At 40.7% G+C, this 24,653-nt stretch overlaps 1 protein-coding gene across 1 annotated transcript in view; it reads left to right on the forward strand.

Moving 5' to 3' along the window:
• si:dkeyp-14d3.1 (transmembrane protein 132C) overlaps positions 1-24,653 on the forward strand; it is a 122,540-nt gene that overhangs the window by 48,263 nt on the left and 49,624 nt on the right. The window contains exon 3 of the mRNA XM_064937422.1: positions 23,408-23,551. Within this exon, the coding sequence (XP_064793494.1) occupies positions 23,408-23,551 (144 nt within the window). The remainder of the gene's footprint in view (positions 1-23,407; positions 23,552-24,653) is intronic.

Genomic DNA, 24,653 nt, shown 5'->3' on the forward strand with positions numbered 1-24,653 from the left:
ATAGCAGGAAAGTGATTTATCAAACACATCGTCAGACACACAGGTATGTGAGCAGAGCATGTATCCAGTACCCTGTCAGACATGAGCACAAATACATCACAGTGAAGTTTGAAGTTTGTGCATTGTTTTAATATCGGGCTGGGTGCAGATAGAATATTAAATTGTATATTATTCTATGCATTAAGGTATACCTGTAAGTAGAGATGTCAGAATACACTGGTCTCAATCAGTGTCTAAGCAGCACACGACATGATGCAACAATACACTACACCAAGGGTTTTGAGGGTAAAGTTATCTTTTTTTGTATTAACAATTCGCGACTGTTTATACAGATCTAAAGCGTAAATCCCCAATGCTTTAGGCTAGAAACAAGAGGTAAAATTTGATGCACATGGGAATATCTTTGGTTTATCTCTGTAACAGTGAGAAGGTGAGCTACGACCTTCTAAAGTCGAGGAGTCAAAGAAATTGGACTTTGCTTAGGAAGTAATTACATTTACATTTAAGACATTTAAGTCATTTAATCTTATTCAATGTGTGACTCTGTCGCTATCAATTGATCAAATCACCTTCTGTAAAACAGAATATGTATAATTAAATTGAGGGTTCATTTAAATTATCATAATTAAACATATTAATGTTGAAACTCCCCATCCCGGATCCGGGATCGTGACTAAAGCCTCAGGCTCATTAGCATAACGCAACGTTAACGATTTCTGAAAATCGCGAATAAAATGAAAATAATGCGCCTGCTCCCAAGCTTAGCCTTTTCTTAACAACACTGTCATCTCAGATTTTCAAAATATGCTTTTGAACCATAGAAATTGACTAATTTGTGTAAGAGTATGCTAAGCTAGCTTAGCATTTTGAGTAGCATTTAGCACGCAACATTTTCACAAAAACCAGATAACCAAATAAATAAAATCATTTACCTTTGAAGAGCTTCGGATGTTTTCAATGAGGAGACTCTCAGTTACATACCAAATGCGCAGTTTTTCCTGAAAGCGTCTGTGTGTAGGAGAAATCGTTCCGTTTTGTACATCGCATTTGGCTACCGAAACGAAATGAAAATTCAGTCACCTACAACGTCAAACTTTTTCCGAATTAACTCCATAATATCGACCGAAACATGAAAAACGTTGTTTGGAATCAATCCTCAAGGTGTTTTTTCACATATCTCTTCATTGATATATCGTTTGTGGAAGCTTGCATTCTTCTTTAAATTCCATGGAAAAATACTTGCAGCTGACTTTTGCGCACCAATTTCGGCGCAGGACACCGGGCGGACACCGGGCGGACACCTGGTAAATGTGGTCTCTTATGGTCAATCTTCCAATGATATGCCTACAAATACGTCACAATGCTGCAGACACCTTGGGGAAACGACAGAAAGGGCAGACTTAGTCCTCTCGCATTCACAGCCATATAAGGAGACAATGGAAAACAGAGCCTCAAAAATCCTGCTCATTTCCTGGATGCCGTCTCATCTTGGTTTTGCCTGAAGCTCACGTTCTAGGGCACGCACAGAAAATATCTTTGCAGTTCTGGACACGTCAGAGTGTTTTCTTTTGAAAGCTATCAATTAAATGCATAGTCGAGCATCTTTTTGTGACAAAATATCTTGTTTAAAACGGGAACGTTTTTCATCCAAAAATGATATAGCGCCCCTAGAGTTTCAAGAGGTTTTAAAACTGTAAGGGACTTGGGTTTTACATTTGAATATACATAGTATATTGTCAATTTTTTATTTTATGAAGAGGGTACAATGTTTTTTAGAGCTGACAGGATGAGTAGAGGGGGAGGAGTGGCTATCTATGCTAAAAAGTACCTCTCCTTTGCACTAATTTAATTTTTCTCCATTCCAAATCAGTTTGAAGTGTTAGCTCTAAGTCTCACATTAGGTAACAACTGTAAAGTTACAATTGTTGGAGTATATTGCCCACTGTCTAGTAAGAATATGCGTAGCCATTTAACAGACTTATTAGCCACTTTTATATCAACTGAAGTCATTTTCCTGGGAGATTTTAACTTTGATTGGAAAACACAGGACTCAGACAGTTTTAAAGAGTTTTCTACTGAGGTAAATCTCACACAATTAATCACTGAGCCAACAAGTCCAAATCTTAAGGTGCCTACAAAGTCCTCATTGCTTGATTATATACTAACAAATGCACCTGAGAAATATAGAGCTAGGGGAGTATTTCCACTAGGTGTCAGTGATCACTGCCCCATTGCATGTACTAGAGATGTCAAAATGCATAGGGCCAAACCTTATATTATCACAAAAATAAATTATGGAAACTTTAGTGAACAAACTTCCTGACAGGATCTTTCCCATAGTAATCTTGAATCTATTTGTAATATAAATGGAGCCGAGTTGGCGTTCGAAAAATGTACTAGTGTTTTTATTACCATTGCCGATAAACACGCTCCATACACTAAGGTTAGAGCAAAGAATAGATCAAACCCATGGTTTAGTTCAGACATTTCTGATACTATTGGTAAAAGAGATAACATGGGCTAAGGCAAGAGAAACTTATTCTAGTTCTGACTGGCTAACTTTTAGGCACCGGAGAAACCTGTGCATCAGACTTGTTAGAAGAACAAAATTGGATTACTCTGTGACCAGTTTAAATGACTGTTTCGGGAATCCAGCCAAATTCTGGAAAGTACTTAAAACATTAAATAACAATATGCACTCTACACTCCCAAATCAGATAGGGTTGGATACTGGACTCATTACTGATAAGAATGCCATTGATAATTCCTTCAACAATCATTTCATTGCAGCAGGCAATCTTTTGGAGAAAATGTCGACCACAAATGAAGGAAGAAATGATAAATATGAAGGGATTATGCATGAGTATGCTGATGCTGATGGTCAGAGTTTCTCACTAAGCCTCTTCCCAGAGGATAAAATTATTGATGCCTTGCTAACCATAGACACTAAGAAAGCAACGGGCTGACAAACTTGACCCAGGGTTGCTGGCTAGAGCTGCACCACTTATCTCTGGTGTTCTCACTCATATTTTTAACCTCACGTTGTCCTCTGGGGTCATACCTAAGATTTGGAAGACTGCCTATGTGCTGGCTCTGCACAAAGATGGGGATACTGGTGACCTTGATAATTATCGACCAATCTCTAAACTGTCTTGTCTTACAGAAATGTTAGTCATTGGTAAATGTACAGCTGCACTCTGTCTTGTCTGACAACTGCATACTGAATACATTTCAATCCGGTTTTAGACCGCCCGGGGCACAGTACTATCACAGGCACCACACTGGTTGTAAATTGTATTGTAAGAGCTTTGGATGAGAAGTTGAACTGTGTTGCTTTGTTTGTTGACCTGTCAAAGGCTTTCAATACAGTTGATCATTCTCTTCCACTGAATAGACTGACCGCATTGGGGTTGGCCTCCGATACATGTGTGTGGTTTCAGAATTATCTCAGTGATAGATCTCAGGCTATTATTGCAGATGGAGTAAAATCAGGTTTTGTCACTGTTCACAAAGGAGTCCCACAAGGTTTGATTTTAGGTCCTTTATTATTCACTATATACATAAATGATATCTGTAACTCAGTGAAAAAATACAACTTTAATTTCTATGCTGATGACACAGTACTATATGCCACAGCCACATCACTCCCTCAAGCATTTACATTCCAGCAGTTTGACTTTCAATTGCTTCAAGATGAACTTGTAGATCTTAGGCTGGTGCTTAATTCAAGTAAAACTAAGTATATGGTATTTTCGCAATCCAAAAGTATACAATTGTAAAATCTGAACAAAAAAATCTTATCTGTCATCACAGGACAGAAAGGAAATTGTACAGGCCACTTTCATGTCAGTGCTTGATTATGGTGATGTTTTATATATGCATGGATCAGCATCAGTACTGAAGACATTGCGCTTTGTTACTGGTGCAAACTTTTGCACACGTCATTGCCTTTTGTACACTTCAGTTGGCTGGGACTCCCTGACTTTTAGAAGGACCAGACACTGGTTGATATTTGTCTATAAAGCTGTTTTACAGAAACTTATCTTAATCCTAATTATCTTATGTTATACACTTGAGTGAAGACCCAAAAGCGGTTTAACAGAAACAGAGTTCTTTTAATGAAAAAACAGGAATGGCATAGATCCTCTTCCGACGTTGTCAATGGCACAATAGACTACCCGCAGAGAGGGCGACAAATGAAACATAAAGTCCCTCTGATGAATAGCTGGGTAGCGGCGACAGGCTGCAGGTCGCTCTGGGTCGGTGCGGGTCACAGAGGAACGGTGGTACCTGATCACACGTAGCATATGATGAACTGGACACAGTGCAAACAAAAGATAGTTAGAAGTGTACAGGATGCACCTGCCAGGCAGACTCCGACAGGATAGGACTAGGAGGAAGCAAACGAGACGATAGCTTGCTTCTGGCATGAGAAACACAAACAAGAATCTGACACCGAAAGTAGCAGGAACAGAGAGAGAAATAGAGACCTAATCAGAGGGAAAAAAGGGAACAGGTGGGGAAAGGGTGAACGAGCTAGTTAGGGGAGATGAGGAACAGCTGGAGAAGGAGAGAAAGAGAAGGTAACCTAATAAGACCAGCAGAGAGAGACAGAGTGAAGAGAAAGGACAGGAACAGACATAATAAGACATGACATCTTAACTCAAAATTCCAGTGGTCAGATAGTATTTATCTGACTCTGTCACAGGACATGCAAGAGATACCCCGGATTCACTCCGAATTAGGCAAAACAGTATTTGAATATCATGCTCCACACTCATGGAATGATTGCAGAGAGAATTCCAGTTATATGTTTTGTTATATTACATTAACTTTAAACTGTGATTGCATTTTGTAATGTGTGTTTTTCTTATAGAAATGTATTTATTTAAATATTTTTAATCTCCATCTTGTACTTTGTATATGTTTTAATTTAGTTTGTTTTTACATTTTTATTAATTGTTGTGTTGTTTTTATTGTATCACAATAAAGGGCACAACTGTAAAAGAGACTCTGTCTCAATTTGTTTCCCCTGTTTAAATAAAGGTTAATAAATATTTGGTAATACAATAACATTTGGGAAAATTAGGTCTAAATTGTTTTATTATTATTATATTTAAATAGACGACCTAAAATATTTCAAGTCTTATTAAACTACATAGAATTGCAGGAAATTAGCTTAAAAAAAGGTCCCTCAAATTATACAAAATCAAGCTAGTGTTGTATTTAATATACTGTTGGCTGTCAATAAACAATGAAACATTTCAACTGTGAAAAAGGGGGCCCTGTGGAAAAACAGTTGGGAACCCCTGCATTACACTATACTACACTACAGGGACCTGTATTTTCCTCCCATTATTGAATGGCACTCATGCACTACTCCAGCTGATTGCCTTGCCAGGGCAAAGCATTGCATTTCTTTGCATAGCATGACTCATAGAGTCTACAGTTGAGGCTGATGTATGAATCCTGAAGTGGCAATCCATTAGAAGCTGGTATAGTAGAGCTGGGGGGCTGATGAGAAATAGCGCTAGCTAATTGAGTCTTCTGCGGTGTTCACATGTGTCATAATACATGTAATGTTAATGAGTACAACACATGTAATGAAATGTCCTCTGATCCGGAGCCACTCTCTCCTTGACACATAGGACGCTCTGTTTAAATACCTATTTAATCTGCTTTCTAAATGAGAAGGATCTGTTCTATCCATCCTTGTTCCTTCTCTACAAAGCCTTTTCTACGATAGACTGGGAGAGAGAGGCAATTCCCACTTGTTTTTGATAAAGTGGCAAGCCTAGTGTGGGTGGGAACTGCACTTGTGCGGAACTAAGTTTGCGAGTTTTCCATTTTCAAAGAGTGGAAGTGCTTATTTTAATGGTGTATTATTTTTGTGTCAGATGTAAAATACAGACTGTCTTAAAATATCTACATAATTGAAAGGCTTAAAAAGGTGATGTAATTGTGGCTTCCTTTAAAGTTCGTTATTTTATTGGTGTATACCAAGTTTCGCTTTCCACATCTGGCCAAAATGTAGATGCCCCATTGATACAAAATGTGTGGTTTTCTTCCCCTGTAAAACTAATAGATCAAATCCCTAAAACATTGGAGAGGATTGTCAAAAAGATGAATTTCTTGACATATCATTAAGGCAGTATTTTCAGAGATGGTCTGTTTTGGTCTTCTATCTAAAAGCAAACGTGACCCTGTGAGGCTTGAGAGAGAACCGGGTGGGAGGATTTTGGTGGTGGTAATGCATTTAGCAGTGGAGTTGACCTTTGAGCCTGAATAGGGAGGTTTCTGTCCAGAGGGCAGCTAAGCCAAGCTAAGCTGGCATTATGGATCTTGATCAGAGCCGGGTGAGAAAATCAGTCTGAGAGATCAGGTCATCCCTACCAGGCCTGTACCCGAGTAGGGGAAGAGCTCTCTATTGATCGGCTGAAAGTGATAGATTTGAGGCTGACATAGAGCAGGCTGATACTGACAGAGCTGCATCCCTGGCTGCATTCCTATAGCCCTGAGGCCCAGCCCAGACTCCACAAATGAGCAGGCAGAAGCAGAATATCAGCAGGGCATCGCTATACCATCACCAGCCCATCCAGATGCATTAGCCCCCCTGCTGCTGCCCTCATCCCTCCACAAACCCTGCCTGTGTTTTGGGGCAGGCAGAGAGCCCATTGTGTCCCTGGTGCCTGACCTTGGTGTCTCCTCTCCTGGAGTGCTGAAACTCGCTGTCATTTGTATTCATCAGGGATACAGGCTCCTCCCACCCACCTGATCAATTTATGTAGATATTGCAGGTGTGGTATTCATGAGCCTTGCAGGCAATTTGTCCTATAAAGTTAAAATATAGTGGTTCTACTTCAAGACATGTTTTATTCACCAGCTTCCTAGCCCCGCATGAGAAGAAGAAATTCCTGGCCACTGTGCTCCAGAAGGTGTTTTACTTCCTGTCTGTTCACTGTAAGAGCCAATATTCAGTAACTACTCAAAACTACCTTCCAAAGGGAAGTTAATTTGTATTAACTCAGAGTTCTTGTGTTTACCTGTGAAGAACACTAATTTGTAAACCTACATTACATGTGGGAAGGAGGTTGTGGGAAGTGTGGAAAGGAGTTGAACATGGGTACACATTAAAGAAAGAATAGTATTGTAATTTAAAATGTTTTATATCCTAAGATTTGAAAGTTATTCCCTTGAAGAAATCAACGAGAAGTTTGAAGAGCTCGCAGACAAATACATTTTTTAAGACTGTGGAGAGAGCAAGAAATCACCAGAAAGCTTTTGAGAGACATAATCACAAAAACTTCACAACAAACTAAAAAAATATTTTTAATCCATGTTTGATGCTGTTGTTTATGCAGCTTCAAAGTGCTTCTGTAGTTTTGTGATTTTTCCACCTTGTATTTTCCATCTCTCAACTCACATCAAGGTATTTTCTTTTTTATTGTAAACTCCATAATGTAATTCATATTTTAGGGAAGGATTTTTCCAGTCACCAGTGTGTCGTTGAGAAACTTCAGTTGGTGTAGGAGAGGTTTACCCATAAATCATGTGTACTCATAAATAATGTAGAACTAGAGCAATTCAACGAGACCGAAGGGTCAATACTATCCATGAGCTGTCATATGTATTCCCATGCCCCAGCAACCCCCTTATACACATCCATGACAGACAGAATGTATGTATTGTCTGTCAGAGCAGCATGTCATTTTTCTTACAGTATAGGGTCATCTATGAATATAGGAACATCATAAATCAGTGAATACTGCACTTTCCTTAAAAATGTTTGATCAAATTATAATATTTACTTGTGATATACACTTGTGTCTGAATGCTATCTTTTTGGGGTTTGTGGGCAGCATTTTCACTTTTGGATTAATAGCGTGCCCAGAGGGAACTGCCTCCTACTCAGTCCCAGATGCTAATATATGCATATTATTATTATAATTGGATAGAAAACACTATGAAGGTTCTAAAACTGTTTGAATGATGCCTGTGAGTATAACAGAACTCATATGGCAGGCAAAAACCTGAGAAAAAATCCAAACAGGAAGTGGTAAATCTGAGGATTGTAGTTTTTGAACTCAGCCCCTATCGAATTCACAGTGGGATATGGGTTATGTTGCACTTCCTAAGGCTTCCACTAGATGTCAACCGTCTTTAGAATGTGTTTCAGGCTTCTCCTGTGAAGGGTGGCCGGATGGGAGCTGTTTGACTAAGGGGTCTGCCAGCAGCCTCGTTCTCAGTCACGCGCATTTCACATGAGAGGTATCTCTCGTTCCATTGCTTTTCTACAGACAATGGAATTCTCCGGTTGGAACATTATTGAACATTTAGGATAAAAACATCCTAAAGATTGATTCTATACTTAGTTTGACAAGTTTCTTTGACCTGTAATATAGCTTTTGGAACTTTCCGTCAGACTGGACCTGAACACGCTTTTGGATTTGTTTACCAAACGCCCTAACAAAAGAAGCTATTTGGACATAAATGGACAAAATGATGGACATTATCGAACAAAACAAACATTTATTGTGGAACTGCGATTCCTGGGAGTGCATTCTGATGAAGATCATCAAAGGTAAGTGAATATTTATAATGCTATTTATGACTAATGTTGACTGCGCAACATGGCGGATATTTCTTTTGGCTGGTTTGGGCTCTGAGCGCCGTTCTCAGATTATGCTTTTCCGTAAAGTTATTTTGAATTCTGAAACAGCGGTTGCATTAAGGAGAAGTGTATCTAAAGTTCCATGCATAACACTTGAATTTTCAACAACATTTATAATGAGTATTTCTGTGAATTCATGTGGCTCTCTGCAATATCACTGCGTGTTTTGGAACTACAGAACATAACACGCCAATGTAAAATAAGATTTTTGGATATGAATATGAACTTTACCGAACAAAACATACATGTGTTGTGTAACATGAAGTCCTATGAGTGTAATCTGAGGAAGATCATCAAAGGTTAGTGATTAATTGTATCTCTATTTGTGCTTTTTTGTGACTCCTCTCTTTGGCTGGAAAAATGGCTGGGGTTTTCTGTGAGTTGGTGGTGACCTAACATAATCATTTGTGGAGCTTTCACTGTAAAGCATTTTTGAAAACAGACACTCTGGCTGGATTACCGAGAATTGTATCTTTAAAATGGTGCCTAATACTTGTATGTTTGAGAAATTTGATTTCAGAGATTTCTGTTGATTTGTATTTGGCGCCCTGCAATTTCATTGGCTGTTGGTGAGGGGTTCCGCTATCGGAACAGGGTTGCCCTAGACAGGTTATCTCTCCTAAAAATGATCCTGGATCTTCTCTTCAATCTCATTCCTCCTTTCTTTCGGGCTTTGCAGTTAGTTAATGAGTGAATGAACAGTGAGTTCAGTGCTATCCAGAAAACAACCAAATCTCTATATAATGGCCTCCGTCGTGATAGTTGTGTTATTTCCAACACCATCAGACCCTGGCCATGGGATTACCAGCTGGCTCTCTCATTAGACCTCTGTACCCAAGCTGGCACTCAGTGGAGATCTTCACTATCAAAGTAGCCATTGAATCCAGCAGCACTTCTCACCCTGCCTCCCCTGCACTGGCCTGTACTAATAAGAAGATAAGCTCTGAGATAAGCGGGCTCTGGAGGTCCAGCTGACACTATTGGAAAGTGGTTAGTGTTGTTTTAGGAGGCAGTGAGGGATGACTGCCTGGTGGACAGACTGTATGACCTGTTCCCGGTGACACACACACACAGCAGTCCTCCCTGTTTACAACCTCTCTGAGGGGAAAGAAGGGAGAGAGAAAATAAACATAGAGAGAGAGGTGGCTTGGTCTCAGGTGGAGAAAAAGAGTGTGAAATGGAGAGACCCTCATTAAAAGGGAGCGTTCATTTCACAAACGTCCCCAACACTTCAATGAGTTGTCATGCAGTGATAAATTGTTCTGCGTGGTGCAAACCAGCCCTTTATTCTCTTCATCCTCCACCATGTTCACTTCCTCCCAATTAAATGCCCATTGGACTGAGAAAGAGAGAGCACACTGGACACTACACAGAGAGGAGAGTGGAGTGGATGAAAGGACATGGGAAAGTAATTCTGCTTTGAAAGTCTCTTAGCCTGCTTAAAGTGGAACTGACAGCGTTTTAACTACTTTGCAGATATGAAACAATCAGACAGAAAAGAAACAAACAGAAAAGGTTTGAGATGGTTTAGCTAATATCCCCTCGTTAGATTTTAGCTCATCTTGCTCTGGCTAGCATTAGTTGTTGATCTTGTTCTTGTTGATGTGTATAACTGAGGGAGAAAGCACCTATCTTTTCATGGTTGTTTGATCAATAGGACTGTAAAGTTCCCAAATGTAAGAGGACTCCTGCGGTATTTACATATGTGACCGACCGGCACGATTCGGGCTTATGTAGCAACATTTGAAATGGCGTTTTTTTTTTAAACATTGCATAAAAGTAGAGACTAGAAAATGGTATATCGGGAAAGTAATTCTGCAATTCTGAAAGTTGCTAAACTTGTAACCACACTTTTGAGAAAATGGCCCTTGATGATTTTTGGTATACCTACTTGAGAGCTCCTCTTTGTCTACACCCATTCAGCATTATTCCCACCCTCTTAAGCCTTAGCTCCACCCATCTCTTTAAGGATCCACATGAGGCCATGTACTAAACAACCAAAGATTTCAAGACTAAAGGTTGGTGTATTTTAACACCAATAAACCCACCTGTTTAAAAATGAATTTAGGATATGTCAATTTAGCAAACCAGGCAACTGAAAGCTACTTCCTAAACAATGTTTTGGTTCGTTTCTAGCTAGCTAGTTAATGTTACCTTAGCTGGCTAGCCAGTTAAAATGGTGACCATGTCATAAAGCTAACAACGTCTTCACTTTAGCTAATTTGTATTCATTATTTCAGGAAAAAAACTCTAAACAAGATCATTATTTACAAGTAAATCAAATCAATTTTATTGCTCACATACACATGGTTAGCAGATGTTAATGCTTGTGCTTCTAGTTCCGACTGCAATAATATTTAACAGTAATCTAACATTCACAACAACTACCTTATACACATATACACAAAAAGTAAAGGGATGAACCAATTATGTACATATTAATATATGGATGAGCGATGGCGTGCGGCATAGGTAAGATGCAGTAGATGGTATAGAGCACAGTACATATACATATGGGATGAGTAATGTAGGATATGTAAACATTATTAAAGTGGCGTTATTAAAAGTGACTAGTGATACCTTTTATTGAGTCCATTTATTTAAGTGGCCAGAGACTTGAGTCTGTATGTTGGCAGCAGCCTCTCTATGTTAGTGATGGCTGTTTAACAGTCTGATGGCCTTGAGATAGAAGCTGTTTTTCAGTCTCTCGGTCCCAGCTTTGATGCACCTGTACTGACCTCGCCTTCTGGATGATAGCGCAGTGAACAGGCAGTGGCTCGGGTGGTTGTTGTCATTAATCTTTTTTGCCTTCCTGTGACATCGGGGGCTGTAGGTGTCCTGGAGGGCAGGTAGTTTACCCCCGGTGATACGTTATGCAGACCGCACTACCCTCTGGAGAGCCTTGCGGTTGAGGGCGGTGCAATTGCCGTACCAGGCGGTGTTACAGCCCGACAGGATGCTCTCGATTGTGCATCTCTAAAAGTTTGTCAGGGTTTTGGGTGACAATCCAAATTCCTTCAGCCTCCTGAGGTTGAAGAGGCGTTGTTGCACCTTCCTCACCATGCTGTCTGTGTGGGTGGACCATTTCAGTTTATCCGATAAAACCTTCCACCTTCTCCACTAGAGGAACAGCTTCCTCTGCTGTTTCCTGTCATCCATGTTTTGTTGATGTTGAGTGAGTGGTTATTTTCCTGACACCACACTCCGAGGGCCCTCACCTCCTCCCTGAAGGCCGTCTCGATGTTGTTGGTAATCGGGCCTACCACTGTAGTGTCGTCTGCAAACTTGATGATTGAGTTGGAAGCGTGCATGGCCACGCAGTCATGGGTGAACAGGGAGTACATGTGAGGGCTGAGAATGCACACTTGTGGAGCTCCAGTGTTGAGAATCAGCGGGGTGGAGATGTTGTTTCCTACCTTCACCACCTGGGAGCGGCCCGTCAAAGGGTGCACAGGGTGGGGTCGAGACCCAGGGTCTTGAGCTTAATGATGAGTTTGGAGGGTACTATGGTGTTAAATGTTGAGCTGTAGTCAATGAACAACATTCTTGCATAGGTATTCCTCTTGTCCAGATGGGATAGGGCAGTGTGCAGTGTGATGGCGATTGCATCGTCAGTGGACCTATTGGGGCGGTAAGCAAATTGGAGTGGGTCTAGGGTATCAGGTAGGGTGGAGGTAATATGATCCTTGACTAGTGTCTCAAAGCACTTCATGATGACAGAAGTGAGTGCAATGGGGCGATAGTCATTTAGTTCAGTTACTTTAGCTTTCTTGGGAACATGAACAATGGTGGCCATCTTAGAGCATGTGGGAACAGCAGACTGGGATAGGGAATGGTTGAATATGTCCATTAACACACCAGCCAGCTGGTCTGTGCATGCTCTGAGGATGCGGCTAGGGATGCTGTCTGGACTGGCAGCCTTGCGAGAGTTAACAGGTTTAAATGTTTTACTCACGTTGGCCACGGAGAAGGAGAGCCCACAGGCTTTGGTAGCGGGCCGTGTCAGTGGCACTGATTGTCCTCAAAGTGAGTAAAGTAGTTGTTTAATTTGTCTGGGAGCAATTCGTCGATGTCCGCGACAGGGCTGGTTTTCTTTATGTAATCCGTCCACATACGTCTTGTGTTTGAGCCGTTAAATTGCGACTCTTCTTTGTCTCTATACTGACACTTTGCTAGTTTGATTGCCTTGTGGAGTGAATAATAATTTATATTTGGTCATGTTTCCTGTCGCCTTGCCATGATTAAAAGTGGTGGTTCGCACTTTCAGTTTTACGCGAAAGCTGCCATTAATCCACGGTTTCTGGTTAGGGAAGGTTTTAATAGTCACAGAAGGTATGACATTGCCGATGCACTTGCTAATAAACGTACTCCCTGAGTCAGCATATATATGAATGTTACTGTCTGAGTCTATCCACAGCATATCCCAGTCCATGTGATTGAAGCAATCTTGAAGCGTGGAATCCAATTGGTCAGACCAGTGTTGTATTGACCTGAGCACGGGCGTTTCCTGTTTGAGTTTTATGTCTATAGGCTGGAAGCAACAAAATGGATTCATGGTCAGATTTTCCAAAGACAGGGCGCAGGAGGCCTTTGTATGCATTGCGGAAGGAAGAGTAGCAATGATCCAGAATTCTGCCAGCTCGTTTTGAGCATTCGATATGCTGATAGAATTTAGGGGGTATTAATCTTAGGTTAGATTTGTTAAAATCCCCAGCTACAATAAATGCAGCCTCAGGATGTATGGTTTCCAGTTTACATAGAGTCCAGTGAAGTTCTTTCATAGCCGACGAGGTATCTGCTTGGGGGGATATACACGGCTGTGACTATAATCGAAGAGAGTTCTCTTGGAAGATAATGCGGTCGGCATTTGATTGTAAGGAATTCTAGGTCAGGTGAACAAAAGGACTTGAGTTCCTGTATGCTGTTGTGATTACACCATGAGTTGTTAATCATAAGGCATACACCCCCGCCCTTCTTCTTACCAGAGAGATGTTTGTTTCTGTCTGCACGATGCGTGAAGAAATCGGGTGGCTGTACCGACTCTGACAATGTATCCTGAGTGAGCCATGTTTCCGTGAAACAGAGAATGTTGCAATCTCTGATGTCTCTATGGAAGGCAACTCGTGCCACAATTCCGTTCGCCTTGTTATCTGGAGATTGGACATTGGCAAGTAATATGCTCGGAAGCGGTGGGATGGTGTGCTCGCCTTCTGAGTCTGACGAGTAGGCTGCTCCGTCTGCCTCTCCTGAGGCAACCGTGTTGTTTTGGGTTGGCATCTGGGATAAGATCGCATGTCCAGGGTGGAGGTCCGAACAAAGGATCCGCTTCGGGAAAGACATATTCCTGGTCGTAATGATGGTAAGTTGACATCGCTTTTATATCAGATAGTTCTTTCCGGCTGTATGTAATAACACTTGAGACTTTCTGGGCTAACAATGTAAGCAATAGTACATTAAAAAACAAATAACTGCATAGTTTTCTAAGGACCTGAAGTGAGGCGACCATCTCTGTCGGTACCATCATCCATGGCAAGCCAATTACAGAATATAGCTTACGGTTGTGAGTGTGACAAAATAAAAGCAGGGGTTTCTACCTGAGAATTTTTATACTTGGACACTGTCTAATTGGCCTAACGTTATATACCAATTTGACTTTGTTGCAGGTCATGTTGTTCTTCACATTACCATCACTGGTAAACACATTCTATATCAAATAAAATCTAACGGTACAGTGAGATGGTTACTTGCATAGTGGAGTCTTTTGTTTAGACGTGTAGCTAGCTAGCTAAACAATGAACCATAATCCCAACTCAACATTACTACCCTGCAGGAATCTGCAGGTATCTAACCAACCGGGTTCAATATCAGCTAGCTAGCTAACATTAGGCAATAACTAGCAATTAAATTGACTCTGAGATACAAATAATATTACTACACAGATCATACATGCAACATTAGCTAGCGAGCCAGCCAGCTAACATTAGATAGCTAGCCATAACAGTACGCTTTAACTTGCAATGAAAACAACATTTGAAATGTATAATATCTGAAAATGTAGCTAGCTAGACTCTCTTACCCAGAAATATGGATGGTTTCTCCACTCTCGGTCATGGATGCCATGGTTGCCCTTAGTTTGAAGATTTATTCCAGAGACAGGTGTGTTCTCTTTTTGACTTCCTCTGCACATTTGCAATCAAATGCCAGAATTTTGGAGAGCAAATCTTTTGCAGTTCTACTATGTGATGGCTTTTTTTTTAAAAGCTGCATTAGAAAGGATTACCTGCACAGCTCATGTTATAGACAGAAGCGTGCTACATGGCAGACCAATCCGAACTCATGTCTCGGCATGTCCAGCCCATCCATTATGTCAGCCAACCATGGCTACCGGGAAGGTTCCTGTCATTTTTCATGGCTAAACCAACTACAGTAGGCTCATAATTTAATTTCTGGCCTTACGCCTAGTTTCCTGAAACAAGTTACATATTTGCAGAAATCCATTCAGTATTTTGTAGCTTTTGGCGAATGTGTTCCACTGATCTAATGTCATGCTGTTGCTACTGCCTGTAAACACACAGTCCAGTTTAAAGTGAATGATGGCAGGCCGGTGTGGTAAATGGCTTATTTGCATGAAGGCCTAATGTAGTTCTGATTGGCTATGGCGCACCAGTCTGTGTATTGGCCGGTCCTGGACAAGACTGACACATTTTTACTAGGTTTTATTTACTGCAATGTCTAATAATTGTGCAACCGCACGGCCGCTTCCCGACTCTATACCGCTATAGAATTTTCACAAATGTCTTGCGTTATTCCCAAACATTCTATGAATTTAAGAAAATATTAAAATGACCATTTCTACGGTGCATTCGGAAAATATTCAGACCCTTTGACTTTTTTTTCTTATTCTAAAATGTATTAAATAAAAAGTCATAAGAAATCTACACACAATACCCCATAATGACAAAGCAAAAACAAACTTTTTTTAATTTTTCAAAATGTATAAAAAAATAAAATAAAATACCTTATTGACATAAGTATTCAGACCCTTTGCTATGAGACTCAAAATTGAGCTCAGGTGTATCCTGTTTCCATTGATCATCCTTGAGATGTTTTTACAACTTGATTGGAGTCCACCAGTGGTAAATTCAATTGATTGGACAAAATTGGAAAGGCACACACCTGTCTATATAAGGTGCATGTCAGAGCAAAAACCAAGCCATGAGGTCGAAGGAATTGTCCGTAGAGCTCAAAGACAGGATTGTGTCGAGGCACGGATCTTGTGAAGTGTACCAAAAATTTTCTGCATCATTGAAGGTCCCCAAAAACACAGTGGCCTCTGTCCTTCTTAAATGGAAGAAGTTTGGAACCAGTTTGGAACCACCAAGAGCTGGCCTCCCAGCCAAACTGAGTAATTGGGGGAAAAGGGCCTTGGTCAGGGAGGTGAGCAAGAACCCGATGGTCACTCTGACAGAGCTCCAGAGTTCCCTCTATGGAGATGGGAAAACCTTCCAGAAGGACAACAATCTCTGCAGCATTCCACCAATCAGGTCTTTATGGTAGAGTGGCCAGACAGACGCCACTCCTCAGTAAAAGGCACATGACAGCCCACTTGGAGTTTGCCAAAAGGCACCTAAAGACTCTCAGACCATGAGAAACAAGATTCTATGGTCTGATGAAACCAACATTGAACTCTTTGGCCTGAATACCAAGCGTCACGTCTGGTGGAATCCTGGCACCATTGCTACAGTGAAGAATGGTGGTGGCAGCATCATGCTGTGGGGATGTTTTTCAGTGGCAGGGACTGGGAGATTAGTCAGGATCGAAGGAAAGATGAACGGAGCAAAGTACAGAGAGATCCTTGATGAAAACATGCTCCAGTGTACTCAGGACCTCAGAATGGGGAGAAGGTTCACCTTCCAACAGAGCAACAATACAAGCCAGACGCGAGCACACAGCCAAGAAAACACAGGAGTGGCTAAGGGGCAAATTTAATCCATTTTAGAAAAAGGCTGTAATGTAACAAAATGTGGAAAAAGTCAAGGGATCTGAATACTTTCCGAATGCACTGTCTTTTAAAATGTGTTATTCTCCCTGGGGGTGTATATGAACAGATTTTAACAAGATTTCATGTGGCTAAAACGTTGGCAGTTCTACTTTAACAGCTTCATGAAACAGATGGATTGTCATTTATTTTCTGAAACATATTTGTCATCTTCTTATGCCCTTTTTATTGTCTCCCTGTACACATATAATGTGAAAGGTAGAAAAGGTTTGTTTATCTCAGAGTAGTGGGTTATCTAAGCTTTTTTTTTTATAAATAATGAACTTAAATTGCTTGACTGTTGAAGGGCTATCACATTTTATATGTGCATCTGTCATATTAATCCATCACCTGCTCAAATTGAGAGAAAAAATATGAGTGGGCCAGCACGCCCAGTATTATAATAGGTTATGCACACAACAATCAAGTAAAATATTATTGAGTAGATTGCATTGCAAGTAGACTGCATTGGTCAATGATGTGCTCCTACTTATTCGTATGGTAGGCTACGTGAGCAAGGCACATTAAGCTGGGTTTCAAACTGCCCCAGTGGTTTTGACATAGGTATAAGCACAGATGGGTCTCTCTCCCTCTCCACACCAGATGTATTTTTACTGCTTTCTCTCTCGCTCTCACCAGTGCTTTATGAATAATACAAGCCTTTCAAATCCCTGGCTCAATGTTGTGTTTGACCTGCTCTAGTGGGAGCAGTGGTCAAGGTGGCTGGGTTAGAATGTGAATGTTTTAGGGCAGGCAGAGGCAGATGTGGCGAGCGGGATCACTAGCCTGTAGCCTGGGACAGCACAGGGAGCTTGGCTGGCTGCTTCTCATGCTGGCTGTGTCACTCTGGCTGACACTATAAATCTCACTTATTTTCAGATACAAGCCAGATTCTGGCAGAAATTATGGCCCAGACCACATCTCCAAGCAGCGACCGCACCGTGCTGAATGCTAACAGAGGCCCATGATAAACTGGGCAGCTACTTCTCCCAGATGTTATAAGGCAAAGGCCGAAAAACACTCAATCTGTGTGGCTGAGACAGGGCTGATTGGCTATCAAATAGGGTCTCCAGAAGTGGTAGCTATTTGCTCCTGGGTCATAGAACAACCCGCATCAAGGCCATGCAAGGTAATAGTGTTAAGGAGTCACTCAATATAAGTGGGTTTTAGGTATATGGTTTCTCAGGTATAAGGGTGACAAAAATGTATCACATTCCTAAAAAGTCTAAGTCTCCCATCCAGGTGGTAGCATTACACTGTTAAAATGAAGTGCTTTGTAACACTAAAACTAGGGGCAACTCAGCTGGCACCACCTTAAAGGAGACAAAACCTTATATTTGCTGGAATATTGAAACACATGGTTGTGAGGGTAGTGTACTGAAACATTCATCCTGAGGTGTTCTGAAACCTGACATGGTTTGTTCTAACACCACATAATCAAGAGTTGTGCACCACCTTGACAGAGACTGGGAGCACTAACCCGAAAAGTCATGTCCAGTGCAGAATTAGATCCCTTCTCTTTCGGTGTTGTTCCCTCTAAAGCTCCTAAACACTATGAAGGTGTTTTGAATCCTGTCTAGTGCAGAATTAGATCCATTCTCTTTCAGTGTTGTTCCCTCTAAAGCTCCTAAACACTATGAAGGTGTTTTGAATCCTGTCTAGTGCAGAATTAGACCCATTCTTCTAGAGTCTCCCAACACTGTAAATGGGAGTCCCTCTTATTGTATATTCCCTGCTCTGATATGGTGTTGATTAACTGCTCATCGGTAATTCCAAAAGCTCAAATGTACAGTACTATGCTCAATCAAAGAACACCAGAAAAGATTGTTTTGTGAAAATAAATGGTTTGTCCAGGATAATAACTAATGAGTACAAAATTACTTTTGAAGCTTCAAATGCTTTCTGTTATTTGCAAATTATTAAATTACAAAACATTAACAGGTCTTTCACTGTCATGTGTTCTCCCTCGCTGGCCTCTAGGACACCAGGCTGCTCGTTATGGCTCACACCTGTCACCATCGTTACGCGCATCTGCGCATAATGACACTCACCTGGACTCCATCACCTCCTTGATTCCCTGTCCTTTATATGTCACTCCCTTTGGTTCCTTCCCCAGGCGTCATTGTTTCTGTTTCATGTCTGTGCGGTGTTCGTGTTTCCTGTTTTGTATTATGTTTTCGTTTCTTGATTAAATCACTCTCTCCCAGAATTTGCTTCCAGCGCAGATCGCAACATTCACATTTTTATATTGATAAAGATATGTATAATATTCTTCAAAATCAATAGAAATGTGGCATATTTCACATTCATGGAAAGAAATACAGGCAATGACTGCTAACGTTAGAAGTAGCAGTCATACAAAACTTCAGCCCAGGGCTCATTGTGATCCACCGGTCATCCATTATGCGAATGTCCTGATCTGAGTCTTTATTTTCAGGTCATGATACATGGCATGAAAGGTTGTTCAGATGAATTGAATCACAATACAGTTGAGATAGACAATATGATTGACAGTTGGCAGTAGTCTGTGATCCAGGTCTTGATTGGTTGTGTTTAGGACTGGCCAGCCTGTGGGTAACATTGTATGTATGTATGTTTTTCTGCAGGGAGACAGAGAGACAGGGAGTCATGAAATACTATAATATTAAATTGCAATATGAATACAATTATTAAACATATCAATACCAATATGCAGAAAGCATATACGTGATTAAGCTTTGCAAATATAGATAGCATCAAGATAACAAAACTTAATGTCAAAAGGTGGATGCAATAACATGTGGTTTGTTAGGCCAAAGCTGTAGCAGGCAAAAATGGCAGTGGCTATTAAGTTTAGCATATAGTATGTTGGGTATACATCAAACAGTAAATAAAACTCATCAAGCTAGTAGGCAAACAAGCCAGCTGTATTAACTAAAAAGCAGGCCTTAATTTGCATAAATTAGCATGAAGGGTGCAAACAATGAGGTGTCAATTAACTCCAGTAGCATCAAGAACACTGATCAATTAATCAAAATGGCTGTTTTACTCAGACTGTTAGCATTAAAGGCCATCGTCCTACACAAAAACTAATGTTTTATTGAGTTCATTATTTTTCTGTTTCCTTTTTCAATGTGATAACATTTTGTATTCACGTTTTAATTGACATACTTTCTTGGATTGTGTAAAACAGTTTAGTCCTGAAGAATGGCTGAGTATCCCAAGACAGTGTTTTGACAAGTAGGAGACCTGGGTTCACCTGCAATTAGATGTTACCTCTGCTATAACTTGCATAGCCTTAAACGTTTTGATTGTAACATTTATTTGTAAATGCCTGGTCAACTGTAGCTATAATTAGGGCCAAAGTCTACCCTAGGAAAAGTATTACATTCCCAGTGTCTTCTTTAAAATGTTTACCAAAATATTGACAGAAAATTCAATCAATATTTATAATCAATCAATATTTATGCAATAAATAATTTGAAATTCAAAAATATTTGATTTACGAGAGACACAGTCTGCCCAAAAAGTATTTTTGTGTTTTGATGATGCCTTTTACATGCACCGAAACACCAAAAAGTGTTTAACACTCCATTCTGTTTTAAAAAACATTCAATGTATCATAACACTCGCATTGGGTGTCCCGCCCTGGCCATAGAGAGGGTTTTATTCTGTATTTTGGTTAGGCCAGGGTGTGACTAGGGTGGGCATTCTAGTTTCTGTATTTCTATGTTTTCTATTTCTTTGTGTTTGGCCGGGTGTGGTTCTCAATCAGAGGCAGCTGTCTATCTTTGTCTCTGATTGGGAATCATACTTAGGCAGCCTTTTTTCCTTTCGCATTTGTGGGTAGTTGACTTTGTTAGTGGCACTGTAGCCCGAGTAAGTTTCATGGTCGGTCTATTTTAACAGTCTACTAGTTAGAGTAATAATTCCTGTACTACAGGAATCTGGCTCATATTTCACTATGACCTATGTCTCATTCAGAGTCGGCTGTAAGTAACTCTTCTGTTGTGCACCACATCTCTCTATTTTGCCAATAATTGCGCTTTCTGTGTGTATGTGGCTGGCTGTGTGGGCCATTGAAGCATCTTATTACTGACCGGGCCTGCTCTCTCACTTCTGCTGGTCCCAGCCTGCTGGGTCACTTCCAACATAATGTAACTAATGTAACCCTGCCCTGTGTTTCAGCAGGTCTCAACCATTTACCCCATCATCTATTATAAAAGACCCTCTGGAAATGGAGGAATCCCTGCAGACAAAGAATTAATTTCCTGCAGCCCCTATTATAAGGGGAATTGAAGCAAAGTCAGCACCAGAGCGAGTGAGAGGGGTTTATATGCTATGTAACACTGTCACAGTCAATAAAAATTTAATGAAAAGCTATTTGAAGATGGTGCCACATTAAGTGTTTTTGTGATTCCTTGGTATCTTTTGGCACAGCTTATAATCATTTCACTCCAAAGCCTGAATGGACTGGGTAATTGACGCTTAAAAGGAGCCTGGACTTTTGTAACGGAACTTAATCCCCCCCCCTCTTTTTTTTCACAAGCACACAGTCATAAGTAAAAGTATTAAGGACCCATGCTGGCGGTATACGGAGCAGTATACAAATTAATGTGTTCTTCCCTCATGCAGAGAAAGGAACATGTTGACAGGAATTCATACACACAGCAGATAGAGCCTGTTACAAGGTGTCAGTATTAGTGATATAAAAATATGTCAATGTCTTCTATAGACATCATTTTGGAATTAGGTTAACCATACCTTAATTCTGCATAATGTCATGCCATCTCAGAAGCATTTGAAAGCCAAGTCTTCAGTATAGACACAGCTTTAACCAAGGTTTTGTAGTAGCAATTAAATGAGAAGACCTTGCTTAGAATGACATTTTTCACTCTATAGGATTAAATAATGTCATGTGGGGTCCTTAAAGCAAAGAGCAGACAGTCCTCAATGATCTAAAGGCTGTGTACCTTGGCTCCAAGGCCTTTCTCGTGCTGGTTCAGCTTGCTTAGCTGTCTAATTGAAATCAAACTGTAATGAAGTGAATGGCTATAACAGACAATTTCATGTTCATGTCTGGCTAAGACAGTAAAGCCTTTCCCAGGCCTGTCTTAATTGGCCCAATTATCTCCTCTGACAGTGCGATGGCTGTGTAATGAAAGGTTAGGGGCTTTATTGGGAGTAATGAACCCCTGCTGATCCTCTTTCTCCACCAGGGTTTCCATTTAATAAAAATACTGAGGTCAGACACAGCTGCCCACTCACTAATAGAACTGAGCTTGTTTCTCTACCCAGAGCTGTGAACTCGCTAACAGTAACATATCTATCCACTCAGTAATGGAGCTGATTCTAGAGCTGTCCACTCAGTAATAGTACTGGTTCTAGAGATGTTCACTATAAAGCTGTCCACTCAGTAATGGAGCTGATTCTAGAGCTGTCCACCCAGTAATGGAGCTGATTCTAGCGCTGTCCACTCAGTAATAGTGCTGATTCTAGAGTTGTTCACTATAAAACTGTCCACTCAGTAATGGAGCTGATTCTAGAGCTGTCCACTCAGTAATAGTGCTGATTCTAGAGATGTTCACTATAAAGCTGTCCACCCAGTAATGGTGCTGATTCTAGAGCTGTCCACCCAGTAATAGTACTGATTCTAGAGATGTTCATTATAAAACTGTCCACTCAGTAATGGTTCTAGCTGATTCTATTCTAGAGCTGTCCACTCAGTAATGGAGTGCTGATTCTAGAGATTGTTCACTATAAAACTGTCCACTCAGTAATGGAGCTGATTCTAGAGCTGTCCACCCAGTAATAGTACTGATTCTAGAGATGTTCATTATAAAACTGTCCACTCAGTAATGGTGCTGATTCTAGAGCTGTCCACTCAGTAATAGTGCTGATTCTAGAGATGTTCACTATAAAGCTGTCCACCCAGTAATGGTGCTGATTCTAGAGCTGTCCACTCAGTAATAGTACTGATTCTAGAGATGTTCATTATAAAGCTGTCCACTCAGTAATGGAGCTGATTCTAGAGCTGTCCACTCAGTAATAGTTCTGATTCTAGAGTTGTCCACCCAGTAGCAGTGCTGATTCTAGAAATGTTCACTATAAAGCTATCCAGCCAGTAATGGTGCTGATTCTTGAGCTGTCCACTCAGTAATAGTGCTGATTCTAGAGTTGTCCACCCAGGAGCAGTGCTGTATCTAGAGCTGTCCACTCAGTAATAATGCTGATTCGAGCACTGTCCACTCAGTAATGGTGCTTATTCTAGAACTGTCCACTCAGTAATGGTGCTTATTCTAGAACTGTCCACTCAGTAATGGTGCTGATTCTAGAGCTGTCCACTCAGTAATAGTTCTGATTCTAGAAATGTTCACTATAAAGCTGTCCACCCAGTAATGGTGCTGATTCTAGAGCTGTCCACTCAGTAATAGTGCTGATTCTAGCGCTGTCCACCCAGTAGCAGTGCTAATTCTAGAGCTGTCCACTCAGTAATAATGCTGATTCGAGCACTGTCCACTCAGTAATGGTGCTTATTCTAGAACTGTCCACTCAGTAATGGTGCTAATTCTAGAACTGTCCACTCAGTAATGGTGCTGATTCTGGAGCTGTCCACTCAGTAATAGTTCTGATTATAGAGCTGTTTTTCTCCATGGTGTGTAATGTACTAATATTACCCTGTGTATGACTGTTGCTGGTCCTCTCTCTCTTTCTCTCAGGACACGGAGATCCTGAATACGGCAGTGCTGACAGGGAAGACTGTGGCTGTCCCAGTTAAGGTGGTGACCATCGGAGTGGACGGCATGGTCACTGACGTCTCAGAGGCAGTGGACTGTCATTCCACAGATGAAGATGTGGTCAAGGTCAGTCATTAGAGGCTAATCAGACATAAATTATTAGATTTATAGACAAAACAACTTTTTGTCATATTTTTTTTTTAAATGCAATGAAAAAGATATTGTAGGTTTACATGTGGTTTTCATATGGTCAGAAAAAAATGTGTTTGCATGAGGCTCATGCAATTGCTGTTTATTTACATGTTGGTATTATTTGAGTGTGCAGATGTCTTAATTTAATTCCAGTGACCATTGTCCAGTGACCCGTGTTTAGTGGTTGGATGGTGACTGATTGAGATGGAGTTTCCAGTGAGATGGGTTTAAGCCATTTCATGGAAGGTGGAGCGTAATGAAGAATGGCCAAGTGCACTCAGTTGCATGGCCATTTATTGTTGTATTGACTGCTGGCACAGTCCAAGCCTGACTCATTGCCAGTTGCAAAAAGGGATAAAACTCAAGTACATTTTGAAACATTGATTTGTGTTGAATTTTGTCAGAATTCTTTTCAATCTTCTGGTGATGAAATTACTTTGGACATTGACTTCTGTAGTGTCTTTTTGTCTAAGTGTCCTGCCAGTGTTCATCTATAGTTTAATTATAATCTCAAGGGCTATATACAGGCTGTATTGTGCCTTGGGATCAAAGCTTGACTTGGACTGAAATAGGTTCCGGTACTCATTTTGGGTGCCGGTAATGTTTACATTTAGGTACAGGAGCTCCACAATACTTTTGAGCTGATATTCTATAAGAGGAACAAGAGCTCAAGCAGTAGAGCATCTGAGGTGCCGGTCGTGAGCTCCGGTGAGCTCCAGCCCAAGTCAAGCACTGCCACTCAGGTTAGTCACTGACAGGTGACAAATGCCGGTAGCAGGCACACATAATTGTCTAATTTGCACAGCAGTAAAGAGAGAACAATAAGGCATATCCTGTAGGCGTGCCTGATTACGAAACAACTAAGACACTGGGAATCATTTATTTGAACCAAATAGGATTGAATGAGAGTACATCTGTGTTGATTGACAATATACAGGCATTTGTACATTCTACATAACCGCTTGTGTTAAATCAATAAACAAATCTGGAACAGATAAGAAGATTCTATTTTTAGAGTATCTATTTTCAGATTTAA

Source organism: Oncorhynchus masou, chromosome 25, assembly GCF_036934945.1.
Source record: "Oncorhynchus masou masou isolate Uvic2021 chromosome 25, UVic_Omas_1.1, whole genome shotgun sequence".
Lineage (NCBI taxonomy): Eukaryota > Metazoa > Chordata > Actinopteri > Salmoniformes > Salmonidae > Oncorhynchus > Oncorhynchus masou.